Source organism: Labeo rohita, chromosome 17 (assembly GCF_022985175.1).
Source record: "Labeo rohita strain BAU-BD-2019 chromosome 17, IGBB_LRoh.1.0, whole genome shotgun sequence".
Lineage (NCBI taxonomy): Eukaryota > Metazoa > Chordata > Actinopteri > Cypriniformes > Cyprinidae > Labeo > Labeo rohita.
Genome location: NC_066885.1, coordinates 2,848,707 through 2,868,743, shown reverse-complemented (window position 1 = coordinate 2,868,743; position 20,037 = coordinate 2,848,707). Strand labels below are relative to the sequence as shown.

Genomic DNA, 20,037 nt, shown 5'->3' with positions numbered 1-20,037 from the left:
ATGAGAAACCCAAGGTAAGAGTTCAATGTGTTTTATCATAACAAATAAAAAGTGCCAAAACGATCACTATTATGATCACTGCTAGTGTTATACGACATCTGGTCAAAGCCAGTGTTGATGCTTTCTAGGAAGTTTGACAGATGAGTTTCAGAGTTTGTTGCATCATGATACTGTAGATCAATACATATTGATTGTCATTCACCAGCATGCTTTGTAACTTTAACTCTGTAAAGATCAACATAGGATATAATAGTCTAGTTTATTAAACCTACATGTTTTTAAGTATCATATATTAAAAAATAATGCTTTTTATGGCTAATACAGTCTGATATACTAAGAATATGGAGGTAAAAATAACTCAAGCTGAGCAAAAATATGCTATTTGGTCCAGATGCTGATATATATTTGATGAAATTCAATGAGAGTAAAGCCAAGCCGCTTTAGTCCAGTAAATGTTCATCTGGAAATGTTACTGAAGTTTTTTTCGGTCAAGATTTGACAGCAAGAAGACATGTCCTGCTAAGACCTTCTGCAGGTTTATAACAACATAAATGAAGACAGGCTGTTCATTCAAAGCTGACCCTTTAAATATTAAAGATTTAACGCTTTAAATATTTCATAAGCTGTCAGGAGTATTTAGATGTCTCAGATGTGAAGCTCCTGGGAATTTCACTGTGATCATCTGCACATTTGTTAGTCTTAATCCTAACACAGAAACAGTGAAAATGTGCTTTTTATGTTTGTGGAGGTTTTTGCACTGAATTTGTTTGAAAAATTATGATACATTTTTTTACATTTATGATCAATTTAAGTGTATCATTACATTGCATTTAAATTGATCATATTTATTAATTGGCTTTTATTTTTTTTCCTTGAAGTTCTCTAATGCTAGTCAAGTTTTTTTTTGGCAACAAATTAATTTTAAAAATTATGAAAAATAAATAAATAAATAAATTACATACATATATACATATATATATATATATATATATATATATATATATATTCTCTACTGTTCTCTACTGTTAATAATGTTTTTTTGACAACAAATGTATTTTAATTTTATGACATTTAATATATTTAAATTTTATTATAATTACAGTTTTCAGTATTTCACCCTTAAAATTTATTTCAGTGCATTTTGCATTTGTTTATATATGTTTAGATTTTGGGATATTTTTTCTTCTAAAAGTTTTTTTTTTTTTTGGACCAGTATTGGTCTACATTATATAAGTATATAAGTACATTTAAATTGATCAATTTATTAATTTATTTTTTCTGGACTGTTTTCCACCCCTTTCTGGCTCTTACAATTATTAAACAGATTGTAAACTTTTATTTTTTTTTCCTTGACGTTCTCTAATGTTAGGCAATTTTTTTGGCAACAAATTATTTTACATTATTATAATAAGTTTAAAATTTATTGTAATCAAAATTTTCAGTATTTCTAAAATAGATTTCAGGGCGTTTGCATATATATATATATATATATATATATATATATATATATATATATATGCAAATGCCCTGCAAATATATTATGCAAATATATATATATATATATATATATATATATATATATATATATATATATATTACATTTTTCTTTATTTATTTATTTAATTTTTTTATTTTGGGATATTTTTTCTTCTCAAAGGTTTTTTTTTGGACCAATAGTGGTCTAAAAATTATGACAAATTTATTTTAAATTTATGATAAATTTAAGTGTATTATTAAATTACATTTAAGTTGATCAAGTGTATTCATTTATTTTTTCAGGGCCATTTTCCACCTCTGTCTGGCTCTTACAAGTATTAAACACATTGTTATTTGCTTTTTTCATAGTCTATTTAATTTTTTTATGTTGGGATATTTTTTCTTCTTAAAGGTTTTTTTGGACCAATAGTGGTCTAAAATTATAATAAATGTATTATGATAAATTTAAGTGTATTATTAAATTACTTTTTTTTTTTTTTTACTTTTTTTTTCCTTGAAGTTCTCTAATGTTAGTCAAGTTTTTATTTTTATTTTACATTCATAATAAATTTTACATTTATTATAATAAAATGTTTTCAATATTTCACCCCCCAAAAAATATTTCGAGGCATTTGCATGTATTTATTTATTTATTTATTTCTGGAATATTTTTTTCTAAAAGGGTTTTTTTTAGACCAATAATGGTCTACATTATTCATTTAGTCATTTTTCATCTCTCTGACTCTTACAATTAAATCCTAATACAGAAACAATGAAAATTACTTTTCACTGGCAGTACAAATGTGAAAAAAACTCTCAATTGCTGTGTTTTGATTGGCCTATGAGCTGTCACTCATTTTAGAACTGACCAATCATGTTACATGATGAAGTCAAGACTCCCTTCCTATAAGCCCTGAGCTTTGTAAATGATGTGCTTTTGTGTTTTTATGTATATAACACTTCAAATTCAGTGTTTTCTATGCAGATATAGTGGAATCTCTGTACTGATGTGTTGATTTGTCATTCCTGAGCTCTGCGGCTCTGAACGGCCTGGATCTGCTGCAGCATTAGTGCATATCGATCTGTATGTCAATAGTGTCACATTAGCGTACGGCCCGTTCATGCCATCGACTCCGAGGGTCTCCTGCGGTCACACAGGCACACATTCACACATTCACACATTCACACACTGAACCGCATCACGTTTGCAGTTTATGATAGTAGAAATGCTGTATGACCAGCAGTGCGCTTTTCTTCTTCTTTTTCATCTTCTTTTTCTGTTCTTTCAATCTCATTTTTTCCCCTTTAAGTTTTGTAATGTTTTTTTGCACCAAATGTATTTTAAATGTATCATTACATTTGTTTAAAACGTATAATACATTATTAAATTATATTTACATTTATCAAATTCATTTTTTCAGGATTATTTCCCCCTTTTTCTGACTTTCTCCATTAATATTTCTGATTTTAATAAATATTTTTCCTTTAATAATGTTAGTGAAGGTTTTTTCACTGAAATTATTTAAACAATATATGATAAATCTATTTTAAATTTATGATAAATTTGTTTATTATTAAATTAAACTTAAATTTATCAAATGTATTATTTAATTTTTCGGGACCATATTCCACCCTCTTTCTGACACTTACAATTATTAAACACATTGTTATTTGCATTTTCATGAACTTTTATGACTTGTATTATTTGTTTGTTTGATCGTTTTCTTAAAGTTCTCTAATGTTAGTCAAGTTTTTTTCATTATTTTTAATTTATGATAAATTTATTTTCAATTAAAAATGTTGTTTATGTATTATTTAATTATATTTAAATGTGTCCTATGTCTTAGGACCATTTTTCAGATTTTTACAATTAAACAGGCTGTTATTTTCTTTTTTACAGACCTTTCCACATTTATTATTTATTTATGTGTAATTTTTCTTTCCTTCAAGTTCTGTAATGTTCATCAGGTTTTTGGCACCAAAAGAGTCAAAATAATGTTTTTATATTTGCTTTTTTTGTACACTCTTACGGCTTTTATTCATTTGTTTTTGTTTTTTGAAGTAGTCAAAAGTAGTAATAATATTAGTCAAGGGTTTTTTTTTGCATCAAAAAAAAAAAAAAATGTATATTATACATTTATTTTTAATTTATAATAAATGTAAATATATTATTTAATTATATTTAAATGTATCCTTTTTTCATGACCAATTTCCGCCCTCTCACTGACTCTAGACTTTTTTCCACATTTATTTATTTATATTAAATTTTTCTTTCCTTGAAGACCTGTAATAATGTTAGTCAAGTTTTTTTTTTTAGCATTAAATTTATTTTAAATTTATGATAAATTTAGTTTTAACTTATAATAAATTTAAATGTATTATTTAATTATATTTAAATGTGTCCTTGTTTGTTTTTCAGGATCATTTCTCTGATTCTTACAATGAATTTATTTGTATATATATATGTTATTTGTTTCCACATTTTTTTTTATTTATGTTGAATTATTCTTTCCTTGAAGTCCTGTAATGTTAAGGTTTTTTGCACCTTGCACCTTTTTTTTTTTTTTCTTTTTCATAGACTTTTACAACTTTTATTTATTTGTTTTTGTTTTTTGAAGTACTCTAATAATCTTAGTCAAAGTTTTTTTGCACTAAATTAAATAATAATAATAAATAAATAAAAATAGTTTAAACTTAGAATAAATTTAAATGTCTTATTTAATTATTTCTAAATGTATATTTTTTTTCAGGACCATTTCCAGCCTCTCTAACTTTTACAATTAAACAGGCTGTTATTTGCTTTTCCATTGATATTTCTGACTTTTATTATGTATTTTCCTTTTTTTTAAAAGTCCTTTAATAATGTTAGTACGCTGAATTTATTTTAAAAATATGTTAATTTTTTTTTTTTTTACATTTTTGCTTACTTATTATTAATTGCTTTTTCTTTTTTTGCATTTTTGCTTACTTGTTATTAATTGCTTTTTTCATAGATTTTTACAACTTCTATTATTTGTTTGTTTGATTTCTTGAAGTTCTGTTTTTTTTTGTTTGTTTGTTTTTTTTTTGCATCCAGTTTATTTTACATTTTTGATAAATTTATTTAAAATAAATTTAAATGTACTATTTATTTTTTAAAACAGGCTGTTATTTGCTGATATTTTTTTCCCTTGAAGTCCTGTAATAATATTAGTCAAGGTTTTTTCCACCGAAAACAGTAACAAATTAGTTTTTCTCAGGATGATTTTCCTCCCTCTCTCAGACTCTATTTGCTTTTTCACAGACTTTTCTTCATTTTATTATTTATTTGTCTTATTGTTAGTTAACCTCCATATTACCTCACTGTGAGTGAACCGATAAAGTTTCTGAACTTATAATAGCTTTCACTGATGTGCAAATGTGGCCGTTAAAGTTAAATCTTTCAAATACAATAAATTTCAATAAATGCTCAGTTTTCAAAATACACAATATTATTGCTGCCAGTCAAAAAAGGAAGGATTTTGATTTCGAATGATGCATTAATGGTCATTTCTGATGTAGACTTGAACTTAAATGTTCTGACGTGTGTCCGCAGCTCCAGAACGACCTGGATCAGGAATACCAGGACAAATTCCGGCGGCTTCCACTGGAGATCCAGGAGTTTGTGCAGGAAAGCACCAAGAGAAAGACTGAGGACGGAGAGCAGGAGGTTCTTCCCTCCTCGTCCTCCACACTGGAGAAACTCATGCAGAAGGGCGCACAGTCTGAAGACGACACAGAGGAGGAGAAGAAAGACTGATGTCACAAACCTTCAGGATCTCTTCCCACCTCACTTTTACGTTCCTTCATTTACATACTAGACATTTTTAAGGCTTGCGTTTACTCCAGCAGACGAAAAGAGAGTTTGTGGAGCCGAGCCGTGGAGCGGCGCATCAGAAACGTGGCTTGGTGTCGCGCTGGGAGTTTGAATTTCTTTTAAGTTTTTGTTTTCTACTTGACTGGATACACACGAGATTTAAATCTGAATTATTTTTTAATGTTCTGTTGCTTCTCATCATAATGAGTAAAAAGTGTTTTAATGGAAGAGAACGCAGGTCATGATATTGCATAGAGATGCTGTAGCTGTCAGTTATCTTTAATGGATGAATCTCACAAAAACGTCTGGTTCCGTTCACCCAAAACAACAATCTGGGTCATATTTTACCCCCTAAATATATTTGAAAATGTTAAAATTGCAAACCCTAAAATAAGTGTTTTTAAGCGTTATATGTATATATATATATATATCTTCACTCTGACTCTTACAATTAAACCAGTTATTAGTTGTTGTTTTTCTTTCATATTTTGTGTTTCCGCATTTATTATTTATTTATGTATAACTTTTATGTACCTAAAATCCTCAAATATTTTTTTTATTTCCACTTTTTATTTATTAATTAATTTACTTTTTTTTTTTTTTTTTTTTTTTGCAGTCTGGGTCATATTTTACATCAAAATTATATTTTGCCTCAAGAAAAAAAAAAATTACATTTAAACTCTCCCAAAATAGGTAATTTTTTTATTAACTTTACTTTTTCGACGAAAATTGTCACATTTTTATTTTTATTATTATTATTTTTTTTTTTTTGGTGCCCAGTCTGGGTCATATTTCACAGGGAAAAAATATTTTGCTTAAAAAAGTAAATTAAAAAAAATTATTAAGATATGTACATTTTCCATGTTTTACCCCTTAAATGTGTCTTTTAATTCGGCAAATATATATATTTTTTTATATTGGTATTTTGTTATTTATTTATTTATTTTTGGCAATCTGGATCATTTATTATCTCAAAATGATATTTTGCTTCAAGAAAATTTTTTTTTTTTTTTTTTGCACCAAAATGGTCACATTTTTATAATTTATTTATTTATTTATTTTTATTTTTATTTTTGATCCCCAGTCCATATTTCACCCCCCAAAATATATATAATATATATATATATATATATATATAATTTATATATATAAATAATTTTGCTTAAGAAAAACAAAGTAAGAAAAATGAGTAAGATATATAATTTTTTTAATTAACCATATTTGACACCTATAAATATGTCTTTTTATTTGGCAAAATAGGATTTTTATAGGATTATTTAAAATAGGAAAAAAAAAGAAAAAGAAAAATTATATATAATTTTTCTTTTTCTTTTTTTTTTTTTGCTCCAAAAATGGTTTAATGGTTTAATTATATTTAGATTTATCACATATCACATTATTTTTTTCAGGACCATTTTTCATAGTCAGAGTCTTTTACAGTTAACCAGTTGTGCTTTTTTAATAGACTTTTTCACATTTATTATTTATTCATATTTCATTTTTATGTACATGAATCCTCTAATAATGTTAGCCAAGTTTCATATTTCACCTCATGTTTTTTCTTTTGACTTTTGGGTTGAATTCCCGACGGGCTTTGTGAGATTCCCTCTTCCGGACGTGAGCGTTTCTGAACGGTTCCTGGTTTATTTGCACTGAATCGGATGATGACTCTTTGATTCATCTTCTTGCTGCTGTTGGTTTGGTTTGATTGCAAGCGCTTGACTTGTGCTGTGTAAACGACAGGATTTTCCACCGGTCCTGATGTACATTAGAAACAGACTGGTCTGGAGGTGCTGAACCCCTGTCCCACACTGACCTGGAGCAGTTTCAGGGATGCATGCTTACAGTCAGCCGGCCGTTTGTGCTTCTACACATTTGTAAATGTCAGCAATATAGCTTGTGTTGTAATGTGATGAACTATTATCAATTTGTGAAGATGTGTTTCAACTTATAAAGCTTTATTTATTTTCAAACCCATAACAGGCAGCGTTAGGTCGTTCGAAAAAAATCTAATTGCATATAGTGTTTATTTGCTGTATTAAGGGACCATTTCAATTCCTCCCGGTTTCTGTTTAGGAGGTTTTATGAAACTCTTTGATTCTTTCTTTTCTTACTACAGTCAGAATTTTCCAGTTAGCATCAATAGGTCACTTTAATGACTGAGTGAATCTCACCAAAACATATCCAGCTCACATTTCACCCCAAAAGCAATGACAGTGTGACAGTTTTCCTCAAATTCCAGTTGTAATACACTACTTTTATCAGAAAAAATTGAAAGGCAGTACAGCATCATGATGGATACATTATTTATTATTATTTGCGTTACTGTGATGACAATTTTGAGGCACAATGTGCTTAATTGTCATGAAAAAAATCATAATTGTCTTAAAATAGGCTTTATTTTTTCATGCAAAATATTATTCCTTATTTATTTCTTTTTTTGGGGTGAAATATGACCTGAACGTGCCGTTGATAGATTTTGTGTGTGGAGGTTTGTTTCCGCCATGGAATAAAAAAAGATTTTTTTCTTATGATTCTGAAAACTTCTGAAAGAATTGTCAGATAAGAGCTCAGAATTGCAAGATATAAACTCGGAATTGTAAGTCACAGTTATGAGATGAGAGCCTGACTTTTTCTTGCAATTCCAAGTTTAAATCATGCAATTCAGTTTTTTTCCCCCACCACAGAATAAAAAATCTTTCAACTGTTATTTTTTTACCTTGCAATTCTGTTTTTTTCCCTCAAAATTCTGAGTTTTACTCTTGGAATTCCAATTTTTTTTCTTGGAATTTTGAGTTTATATCTCAGATTTCTGAATTTATGTCTCGGAATTCTAATTTTTATCTTGGAATTATCTCAGAGTTTACATGTTGGCTTTCTGAGTTTATATTTCAGAATTCTAATGTTTATCTTGAAATTTTGAGTTTATTTCTTACATTTCTGAGTTTATAATTTAGAATTCTAACTTTTATCTCGGAATTCTGAGTTTAACTCGGAATTCAAATTTTTATCGTGGAATTTTACATTTATATCTTGGATTTCTGAGTTTATATTTCGGAATTCAATTTTTTTATCTCAGAACTCTGAGTTTATATCTCGGAATTCTAATTTTTATCATGGAATTTTGATTTTATATCTCGTGTTTCTGAGTTTATATTTCGGATATTCAAATTTTTATCTAGTAATTCTGAGTTTATAACTCAAAATTCTAATGTTTATCTTGGAATTTTGAGTTTATATCTCGGATTTCTGAGTTATATTTCAGAATTCTAAATTTTATCTCAGATTTTTGAGTTTATATTTCAGAATTCTAATTTTTATCGCGGAATTCTGAGTTTATATCTCGGAATTCTCATTTTTATCTTGGAATTTTAAGTTTATATCGCGTATTACTGAGTTTATATTTTGGAATTCAAATTTTTATCTAGGAATTCTGAGTTTATAACTCAAAATTCTAATGTTTATCTTGGAATTTTGAGTTTATATGTCAGGTTTCTAAATTTATATTCAGGAATTATCTCGGAATTCTAATTTTTATCTTGGAATTTTGAGTTCATATCTTGCATTTCTGAGTTTTTGTCTTGGAATTCTGAGTTTCGATCGGACAATTTTGAGTGGATATCTCGGAATTCTGAGTTTATGTCCTGAAGTTCTCAGAATTCTGAATATTTATCTCAGAATTCTGAGTTTATATTACAGTTTTGAGTTTATATCTCAGAATTCATTTTTTTCCTCCGAATTGTGAGAACAAAATTCTTTAATTTTACATTTTTAATCCCGTGGTGTAAACAAACTTCCACATTCGTGAGATTCACCTCAGTCATAAATTAAATTAGCAATGCAGACGAAGGCAAAAAAAAAAAAAAAAAAAAAAAAAAAAAAAAATAAAAATAGAAAAATGGATATGCACTTTGGATGTCCTGAGGTATTATCATCATTATGCAATCTTTCTACATAAGTCAGAAAGCATGTGATATTTCCTTTTGAAATCTTTATTTTATTCTGTTTTTGGATGTAGGATATGTTTAAGGATTTTTATGCCAAGTGGAATTTGATTGTTAATTCTTTTCTACTTTATGCCATACGTCTATAATTAGTGATTTCATTCAGCAGTTTGATTAGCTGTTATTTCTACTTGCTACTGCTAGATTTTAATTTAACAATTTTTACATCTTTATAATCTACTCCGGTTGGGTTAGTTACGTATTTAAAGTTACACCGAGTAAGAAACGAAATTAAGTTTGACGTTCATTTTCTGTATATTTGCAAGGTTTTGATATTTATGCTTGATGTCTGATTTATGTGAACTACTTAAAGTGCCAAGATATGTTTCTTTTCATTTTCCTTTCAATGCATGTGACAGATCGGACTGGAAAAAGCATCATAAACACAAATGTTGAAACCTTGCATAATATCCGTTTAGTCTGTTTACTGACATTTGAGTGGCGTCATTGGGAAGCAGCTGCGGAGAGTTGATCATTTACGGTTAATTTCCCCATAATTACTAGTTTACATGTAAAACGAATCCTGTATATTCACTTCTAGCAGTATCGTATTGACTTTTTACACCACGATTCTGTGCCATCGTTTCCTTTCGACCAAAATCTTTTTGCAACGTAAGATTACTTGAATTACTTTTCTGACTCCGATTACTTTCGATCGTTTTGAAGTGAAGTCCTGTGCCTTTGAATGTTGAATCTATGTTAGATGTGGAATGTAAAAAGTGTTGATGAATAGAGCTCATTTTTGTATAAACCGTAAGCGCACTTTTAAGATATTTATACTACTACAGAATTAGGTAGATATGACGTGTCAGAATATGTATGCTACTGAATGCCACTTTATGATTTTCGACTTTGACAGAAAAGATCCCGATTTGACATTTAAAGACATTTGATTTGGTTTACTTCTGTTGTTAGTATCACAAATATCATCATCTTTGGAAGACAAATATTGTTGAATGTAAGTTGTGCTCGTGTTGTGCATTGGTTTTAATAAAATCGTTCTTGTGAAAGCTGCGCTTTGAACTATTTCCTTTTTTTTCTCAACTTTAACAGTGTGAAATAAAAAGCATATGAGCTTTTAGATGTATTCTTGCAGTAGATACTGGCTATATATAACCCTTGACAGATTAATACTTAATAAATCAAGCATATTAAACTTTTAGGACACTTCTAACTACTCAGTTAAATTATTTAAATGCTCTATTGAGATTCATAAGGCTCCTATTATTTTCCCTTTGAAGAATTTTATTCCTCAAACCCAATCAAAACACAGCAGACAGTAGGTGAGCATAAAAAAATATGATTATCTGATATAACACTTCTGTTATAAATAGAATTTCTTATTCACTTCTGGTTTTGGGGTAAAGTGACCTATATGTCAATGATAGATTTTGTGTGTGGAAGTTTGTTTCCATGACAGAATATAAAGATAATTTACTTTTTTTTTTTTTTTTTTTAAATGTTATCACATAATTGTAAATCATAATTATGAGATATAAAATTAGAATCAGACATCTTCTTGCAATTCCAAGTTTAGACTCTTTGTTTCTGTGTTTATCTTTTTTCCACCATGGAGTAAAAAATGTTTCAACTGTGACTTTATATCTTGGAATTCTGAATTTTTATCTCTAAGAAATTATAAGTTTATATGTCACAATTGTGAGTTTATATCTTAGAAGTCAAATTTTTATGTTTATATCTCGTAATTCTAATCTTGCAGTTCTGTTTTGTTTTAGATTTGTTTTATATTTTTTATCTTGCATTTCTGAGTTTGCATGTGGGAATTCTAATTTGCATCTTAGAATTCTAATTTTTTTTTTTTTTTTTTTTTTTTTGGAATTTTGAGTTTATGTATTGCATTTCTGAGTTGTTGTTTTTTTAATCTTGGAGTTTCTATTTCACAGTTTTGAGTTTATATCTTAAACCCAATCAAAACACAACAGACAGTGGGTAAGCATCAAAAAGATGATTATCTGATAAAACATTGCTTCTGTCGAGTCATTTTGAAAACACATTAAATAATACAACAAAATAACGTTACTTGGATGTTTGCTAGTATTAGCATTAATTCATATTTAATATTTACAGTTTCTGATACATAAATCACATAAGAAATTGTGTGGAAGAGTGTATATCTCAGAATTAAAATAATTGTATTTCGCAGTTCTAAGTTTATATCTTAATTCTGAATTGTTGTTTTTTTCTCAGAATTGCGAGAAAGATTCAAAATTTTGAGATTAAAAGTCACAGTGACTTTTTTTTTAATAATTAAAAAATATGTTTTAATTGTGACTTTTTATCTTGCAGTTCTGTTTTTCATCTTTGAGTTTTAATCTTTGAATTCTAATTTCTATCTTGGAATTTTAAATTTAAATTTAGCATTTTTTGAATTTCAGTCCCACAATTTTGAGTTTATATCTCAGAATTCAAATTTTTATCTTGGAATTTTGAGTTTATATCTCGCAGTTCTACGTTTATATCTCAGTTCAGTTTTTTTCTTCTTCTTAGAATTGTGAGAAAAATTCAGATTCATTCAAATTCATTTTCGAGAATAAAAGTCAAGCAGTTCTGACAAGTTGTACATCTCGCAATTCTGTTTCTTTTTTTCCTTTTTTTTGTCCACAATGGAATAAAAAATGTTTTAACTGCGACTTTATATCTTGGAATTCTGAATTTTTATCTCTGAATTCTGACTTTATATCTTGCATTTTTGAGTGTATATCTCAGAATTAAAACAGTTGTATCTCGCAGCTCTAAGTTCATACCTCAGTTCTGAGTTGATTGTTTTTTCTTATAATTGTAAGAAAACTGTAAAATTTTGAGATTAAAAGTCACAGTGACTTTTTTTAATTTAATAAATAATAAAAAAATGTTTTAATTGTGACTTTTTATCTTGCAGTTCTGTTTTTCGAGTTTTAAACTTGGAATTTTAAATTTAAATTTTGAATTTTTTGAATTTCAGTCCCACAATTTTGAGTTTATATCTCTGCATTCTGAACTTCTATCTCAAAATTATGTCACAATTTTGAGTTTATAGCTTAGTTTTTTTCCTCAGAATTGTGAAAAAAAATATATTTGTAGTTTTTTTTTTTTTTTTTTTTTTTTTTTTTTTTTTTTTAATCCTATAGTTTAAACGGACTTCCATATCGATATAAATACAATTTCTTATTTATTTCTGGCTTTGGGGTGAAATATTACCTAAACATGTCATTGATAGATTTTGTGTGTGGAAGTTTGTTTCTGCCACAGAATAAAAGAGATAATTGAATTTTTTTTCTTGCAATTCTGAAAACTTTTTTCTTTTTTGTCCACCACAGAATAAAAAATGTTTTAATTGTGATTTTATATTTATGAGATTTATGAGATATAATATTAGAATCTGAAAATTTACATCATGCAATTCTGTCTTACAGCTCACAGTTCAGATTTTTCTTTTTCTTTCTTTCTTTCTATTTTTTTTTTTTTTTCACACCATGGAATAAAAATGTTTTAATTGTGACTTTATATCTTGGAATTCTGAATTTTATCTCAGAATTCTAAGTTTATATGTCACAATTTTGAGTTTATATCTTAGAAGTCAATTTTTTATGTTTATATCTCGTAATTCTAAGTTTATATCTCAAGTCTGAGTTTTTTTTCTTTAAAATTGTGAGAAAAAAATCTAAATTTTGAGATTAGAAGTAGCAGCGACATTTTTTGAATGAGTAAATAATAAAAAAATATTTTAATTGTGACTTTTTATCTTGCAATTCTGTTTTGTTTTTGTTTTGTTTTATATTTTTATCTCGCATTGCTGAGTTTACATGTGGGAATTCTAATTTGCATCTTAGAATTTTTTATTTTTTTTTTGGAATTTTGAGTTTATGTATTGCATTTCAGATTTTTTTTTTTTTTTTTTTTTTTTTTTTTTAAATCTTGGAGTTCCTTTTTCACAATTTTGAGTTTATATCTTAAACCCAATCAAATCACAACAGACAGTAGGTAAGCATCAAAAAGATGATTATCTGATATAGCATTGCTTCTGTCGAGTCATTTTGAAAACACATTAAGTAATACAACAAAATAACGTTACCTGGATGTTTGCTAGTATTAGCATTAATTCATATTTATTATTTACAGTTTCTGATACATAAATCACGTAAGAAATTGTGTGGAGGACAAGTGAAGATTAGAATCAGACTGAAATCTTGTTCATAATCATCTGTCATAAGGTTGGAAAAGGTCAGCAGTGTGATCTTTTAGGCCCGTACAGAAAATTATTGCTAATGTTTTATCTTTTTTTTTTCTTCCTTTCTTTCTATTTTTTTTCCACCACGGAATGAAAATGTTTTAATTGTGACTTTATATCTTGGAATTCTAAGTTTATATGTCACAATTTTGAGTTTATATCTTAGAAGTCAAATTTTTATGTTTGTATCTCGTAATTCAAAGTTTATATTTCAAGTCTGAGTTTTTTTTTTTTTTTTTTTTTTTTGCTTAGAATTATGAGAAAAAATCTAAATTTTGAGATTAGAAGTGGCAGCGACATTTTTTGAATGAGTAAATAATAAAAAATATTTTAATTGTGACTTTTAATCTTGCATTTCTGTTTTGTTTTAGTTTTGTTATGTCCAGTCATTTTGAAAACACATTAAATAATACAACAAAATACAGTGACCTGGAAGTTTGCTAGTATTAGCATTAATTCATATTTAATATTTACAGTTTCTGATACATAATTCACGTAAGAAATTGTGTGGAGGACAAGTTAAGATTAGAATCAGACTGAAATCTTGTTCATACTCATCTGTCATAAGGTTGGAAAAGGTCAGCAGTGTGATCTTTTAGGCCCGTACAGAAAATTATTGCTAATGTTTTTTTTATTTTTATTTTTTTAGTTTGTTTATAAGTTTTTATAAAGTGTACAAATAATTATATTTTAAGAATATAAAGAAAAAAAATATGAATATAATATTTGAACGGTCGGTTATGGCGCTGTAATTCCGACGGAGGCCTGCGGGTGTCGCTGTTTACTCATCTGAACTGTTTTAACGTTCCCATCAGGCGTTAGAGGGAACATCAATCTGACCGGAGCAGTACAACTGCGGGTAAGTCAACACACAAACTCAACTTTTATCCAGTAATATGAAGTAAACTTTGACAGCGAGGCATTATTTGTTAAATATCCGCTGGATTACTCGCGTGTGTTTATATTAATGCGGATTATTAAGAGTAAATCAACTCAACAACAACATCCGTCTGTCAATCAGCTGCTTTAAAACAAACTCATTCAGTCACTGAATGTTTTGGAGAACTTATACACTCTTCTTTTGGATATTTTGGATATTCACTCGTCGTTTTTATGTAAAACTGGTTCATTCAGAACATTATAAGTGATTGTTTTAAGTCTCGCTTTACATGTAAACATCATATTCCCACTCCACTGTAGAGAACACCGGGGCTAGTTGTCACAACGTTTACTTCAGTGAATATTTCTCAGAGTTGCTCCTTTTTTCTATATGTACAAAACTTTAGAATATTTTCACCATTATTGGCCATTAAAATCGTTAAACCTAGTATTGGGGCATGTTGGGTAAATTATCACTAAACAGCATACTGTTGAATTTCCAGTAAGTAAAGCATTTATGCAACAAAACAATTCACAAAATAGTCTAAAAATGTGAAATCTAAATGTGCAAAGATTTAATTTTATTTTTATGTATATTAAATAGTATTTGTATTTTTTAATTATATTTTTTTTATGTTATATATTTAAGACGATATGATATTTGATATTAAATGTATAAATTACTGTATATAAATGAATAGTATTAGTAGTAAATTAATAATAATTTAGTAATATTAGTAGTAAATTATATATAAATTGATTTAATTTTTTCTGTTATGTTTTACTTTATTTGTTTTGTATTTATAATATTTTATACTATATTGTTTTTAGGAGAATATCAGTCATTTAAATATAATTTATATGATTTTATTTTGTATATTAAATTGTATTTATTTTTAAAATTATTTTTATATTATTTGTTTAGGAGAATATGATATCATTAAATGTATAAATTACTATATATAAATTAATAGTATTAGTAGTAAGTTAATAATTTAGTAATATTAGTAGTAAATTAAATTATTTTTAATTATATATAAATTGATTTATTTTTTTCTGTTATGTTTTACTTAATTTGTTTTGTATTTATAATATTTTATACTATATTGTTTTTAGGAGAATATCAGTAATTTAAATATAATTTATATGATTTTATTTTGTATATTAAATTGTATTTATTTTTAAAATTATTTTTATATTATTTGTTTAGGAGAATATGATATCATTAAATGTATAAATTACTATATATAAATTAATAGTATTAGTAGTAAGTTAATAATTTAGCAATATTAGTAGTAAATTAAATTATTATTAATTATATATAAATTAATTGAATTTTTGTTTTCATTATATTTTATTTAATTTATTTTGTATTTGCAATACTTTTATACTTTATTGTTTTTTAGGAGAATATCAGTAATTTATATATAATTTTTATATATAATTATTTTTGTATATTAAATTGTATTTATTTGTTTACATTATTTTTAAATTATATATGTAGGAGAATATTATATCATGTAATATCATTAAATGTATAAATTAATATGTATAAATTAATTGTATTATCAGTAGATTATTATTAATTTAGTAATATTACTAGTAAATTAAATTATTATATAAAGTAATTTAGGTTTTGTTTTTATTATATTTAATTTATTTTGTATTTATAATATTTGTCATAATTACTTGTCATAATTCAATATCAACCATTTTTTTTGTGAACAATTGTTATTGAAAATGTACAACATTTTAAAATGTGTGTGACAACTTGCCCCACCTTCACAAAGTCTGGCTTTGCACAGCTGCCTTCATAAGTGACTGTAGTCTGAATTTGTGTTTATTTATTTAAAATAAATATTTACATAAATATTTATTTTGCAGTTCAGTTCACTCATTTAATGAGTTAAACTGACAGAAACTGCATGTGGTCTTTATTCTGAAGTATAAAATCCAGTGTTTTAATGGCAAAAACATACATTTGATGAAGTGAAAATACTCTTGTAATTGTGTCTATATGTTTTCTGAAGTTATTACATAATTACATATAAATTAATTGTATTAGTAGTAGATTAATATTAATTTAGTAATATTAGTAGTAAATTTAATTGTTATTAATTGTATATAAATTAATTTCATTTTTGTTTTTTATTATATTTAATTTATTTTGTATTTTTTATATTTTTATACTATATTGTTTTATCAGTAATTTATATGATTTTATTTATGCATGTTAAATTGTAGGTTTTTTTAATAATTACATTATATATTTAGCATAATATAATTTTTAGAGAATTAAATGCACAAAAATGTAATATTTTCCACTGTAATGTTATTTTAAATAAAAAGTAATCATCATAGCAGTATATGTTGTACTAGCTTAATTTTTTGCTGATTGAAAGAAAAAAAAAATCATTTTTTTTATAAAAAAATAATAATACACAAAAAATAATTTCACAAATATTAATTATAATAATCTATTTAATATATTAATATTTAATTATATTAATGTATTAAATATTGAAATAATATATTTAATAATAATTATAGTTTTAATTACAAAGAAATGGCAAGTAATAATGAATTAAACATGATATTTTAAAGACTGAAATAATAAAATGTTTTTATTTACAACGTCGAAAAATACTTTTTTACAGTGTGTATTTATCTTTCTTGTGTTGTTTGTGATGCAGAGGTTATTTTATGCATTAATGCATTTAGATAATGAGCTGCAGTAAACATGTTTTACTATATATCTGGATTTCCTTCTGTATGTATTTCCACGAATGTCTTTTATAAAATGGCCTTTTTCTGGTAGATTTAGAGTGTGTGGCTTTGGTTATGTAGCTGATTTTCAAGCAGACATGAGCGGCACTTTGTGTTTTTGTGTTTAACATGTGATTCATTAACCGAGAACCAACATGAGTGAATGTCAGAGGATTTTTCAGGAGAAGACAGAGCGTTTGTATGCCATGGAGCTTTATATTGAGGAACATCTAAAGATGAAACAACATTTAAATCTCCAAAAAGATGAAGTGTGTCATTGCAAAATTAGATTTACATTTTCTAGAGAATATGTGAATGTGCAAAAGTGCTGTGGTGAGATATAACAATAATGGTGAATGTTGAAATTTTTTAAAAACAAAATGCACATCCTTTGATGGTCATTTGGGATTCAGGCTCTGTGATTTGGATGGACCTCCCAGGACTGAGATGATTAAAGCGCTGAGCTTGATCTCAGATTCACACACTCATTCTCTCGCTCTCAATGCTTGTGTTTTATTTTCCGTCCTGCAGGTCAAATGGCAAAACCGTATGAGTTCAACTGGCTGCGGCCTGTTCCTCATTTCATGCAGGAAGGAGCATATTTTGACAGATTTGATGAGGTATGAATATTTCTCTGATTCATTCACAGTGTTGTTTACTGAAAACATGTATTTATGTGTGTTATGGTAAATCATAAATACGCATAGTACACATGATTTACCAAAGTACACATAAATCATTTATGTGTGTGTTTGTGACTGTGTATACTTTAATTTATGTAATTGCATATTTAGATCATTTATATGTATTAAATTGTATTTATGTATTTTTTTTTTATTATATATTTTTACACATATAAATATATTTTTATATTTAGGAAAATATGTATTAGAAGCTGTGGATAATATATATTATTATTATTATTATTATTTTTATTTTTTTTACTGTAATATTTTATGTTATTTTAGGATAATAATTTTATTTTATGTATATTAAATAGTATTTGTATTTTTTATTTAAAATATTTATATGATATATATTTAAGAGAATATGATATTTGATATCATTAAATGTATAAATTATTGTATATAAATGAATAGTATTAATAGTAAATTAATAATTGATTTATATCATTAGTAAATTAATGATATAAATCTTTAAATTTAAATAATTTTGTATTTATAATATTTTATACTACATATATATAATTTAGGAGAATAGTAATTTATATGTAATTTTATATATAATTTATATGATTTTATTTATGTACATTAAATTATAGTTATTTCTTTAATTACCTTCGTATTATATATTTAGGAGAATATGATATCTTTTGATATCATTAAATGTATAAATTACTATATATAAATTAGTAGTAATAATAATTGAATAATATTATTAGTAAATTGAATTATTATTAATTATATATAAATTAAATTAATTTTTGTTTTCTTTATATATATATATATATATATATATATATTTATATTTATTTTGTATTTATAATATTTTTATTCTATTGTTTTTAGGAGAATATTAGTAATTTTATATATAATTTATATGATTTTATCTATGTATATTAAACATTTATTTTTTTTATTATTATTTTTATATTATATATTTAGGAGAATATGATATCATTTGATATCATTAAATGTATAAATTGTTATATATAAATTAATTGTATTAGTAGTAAGTTAATAATAATTTAGTAATACTGGTAGTAAATTAAATTACTGTTGATTATATATAAATTAATTTAATATAGTTTTCATTATATTTTATTTAATTTATTTTCTATTTATAATATTTTATACTATATTGTTTTTAGGAGAATATCAGTAATTTAAATATAATTTATATAATTTATTTATGTATATTAAATTGTATTTTTAAAATTATTAGCTTATTTATTTAGGAGAATATGATATCATTTAGTATCATTAAATTTATAAATTACTGTATATAAATTAATAGTATTAGTAGTAAGTTAATAATTTAGTAATATTAGTAATAAATTAAATTATTATTAATTATATATAAATTAATTTAATTTTTGTTTTCATTATATTTTAATTAATTTATTTTGTATTTGCAATACATTTATACTTTATTGTTTTTTAGGAGAATATCAGTAATGTATATATAATTTATATATATATATAATAACTTATTTTTGTATATTAAATTTTTTTACATTATTTTTAAATTATATATGTAGGAGAATATTATATCATTTAATATCATTTAATATCATTAAATGTATAATTTAATATGTATAAATTAATTGTATTATCAGTAGATTTATTAATTTAGTAATATTAGTAGTAAATTAAATTATTATTAATTGTATATAAATTAATTTAGTTTTTGTTTTTATTATATTTAATTTATTTTGTATTTATAATATTTGATACTATATTGTTTTTAGGAGAATATCAGTAATTTATATGATTTTTATATATGTATATTAAATTGTATTTATTTTTTTAATTAATACATTATATATTTAGATATAATATAATATAATATAATATAAAAATATAATATAACTTTTAGAGAATTAAACGCACAAAAATAGTTTAATTGTTATATTTTCTGCTCTAATGAAAATTGTTTTTATTTTAAATAAAAGGTAATCATTATAGTAGTATATGTTTTACTGGCTTAATTTTTTGCTGATTGAAAAAAAACAAACAAACTCATTACTCATTTTTTATTAGTAAAAATAATACACACACAAACAATCGTCAAGTAAAGAAAAAACAGTCCAAATACTATGTTAAATGTTCTAGATGCATTTCAGTAATTAAGAGATTTTTTTCTGGGACTTGTGCTTATGTTTGTGA

At 25.2% G+C, this 20,037-nt stretch overlaps 2 protein-coding genes across 3 annotated transcripts in view; both read left to right on the top strand.

The window, feature by feature from the left end:
- LOC127179467 (1-phosphatidylinositol 4,5-bisphosphate phosphodiesterase beta-1) overlaps window positions 1-6,544 on the top strand; it is a 105,229-nt gene extending 98,685 nt beyond the window's left edge. Inside the window, exons 31-32 of the mRNA XM_051133000.1 lie at window positions 1-14; window positions 5,051-6,544. The exon at window positions 1-14 is cut by the window's left edge and continues 73 nt beyond it. Coding sequence (XP_050988957.1) covers window positions 1-14; window positions 5,051-5,254 — 218 coding nt within the window. The 3' untranslated portion in view covers window positions 5,255-6,544. The remainder of the gene's footprint in view (window positions 15-5,050) is intronic.
- Window positions 6,545-14,373: 7,829 nt separating this feature from the next.
- The window catches only part of LOC127179468 (1-phosphatidylinositol 4,5-bisphosphate phosphodiesterase beta-4), an 88,038-nt gene continuing 82,374 nt past the window's right edge, over window positions 14,374-20,037 (top strand). For both annotated transcript variants that reach the window (XM_051133001.1, XM_051133002.1), the window contains exons 1-2: window positions 14,374-14,402; window positions 17,720-17,808. In XM_051133001.1, coding sequence (XP_050988958.1) covers window positions 17,725-17,808 — 84 coding nt within the window. In that variant the 5' untranslated portion in view covers window positions 14,374-14,402; window positions 17,720-17,724. The remainder of the gene's footprint in view (window positions 14,403-17,719; window positions 17,809-20,037) is intronic.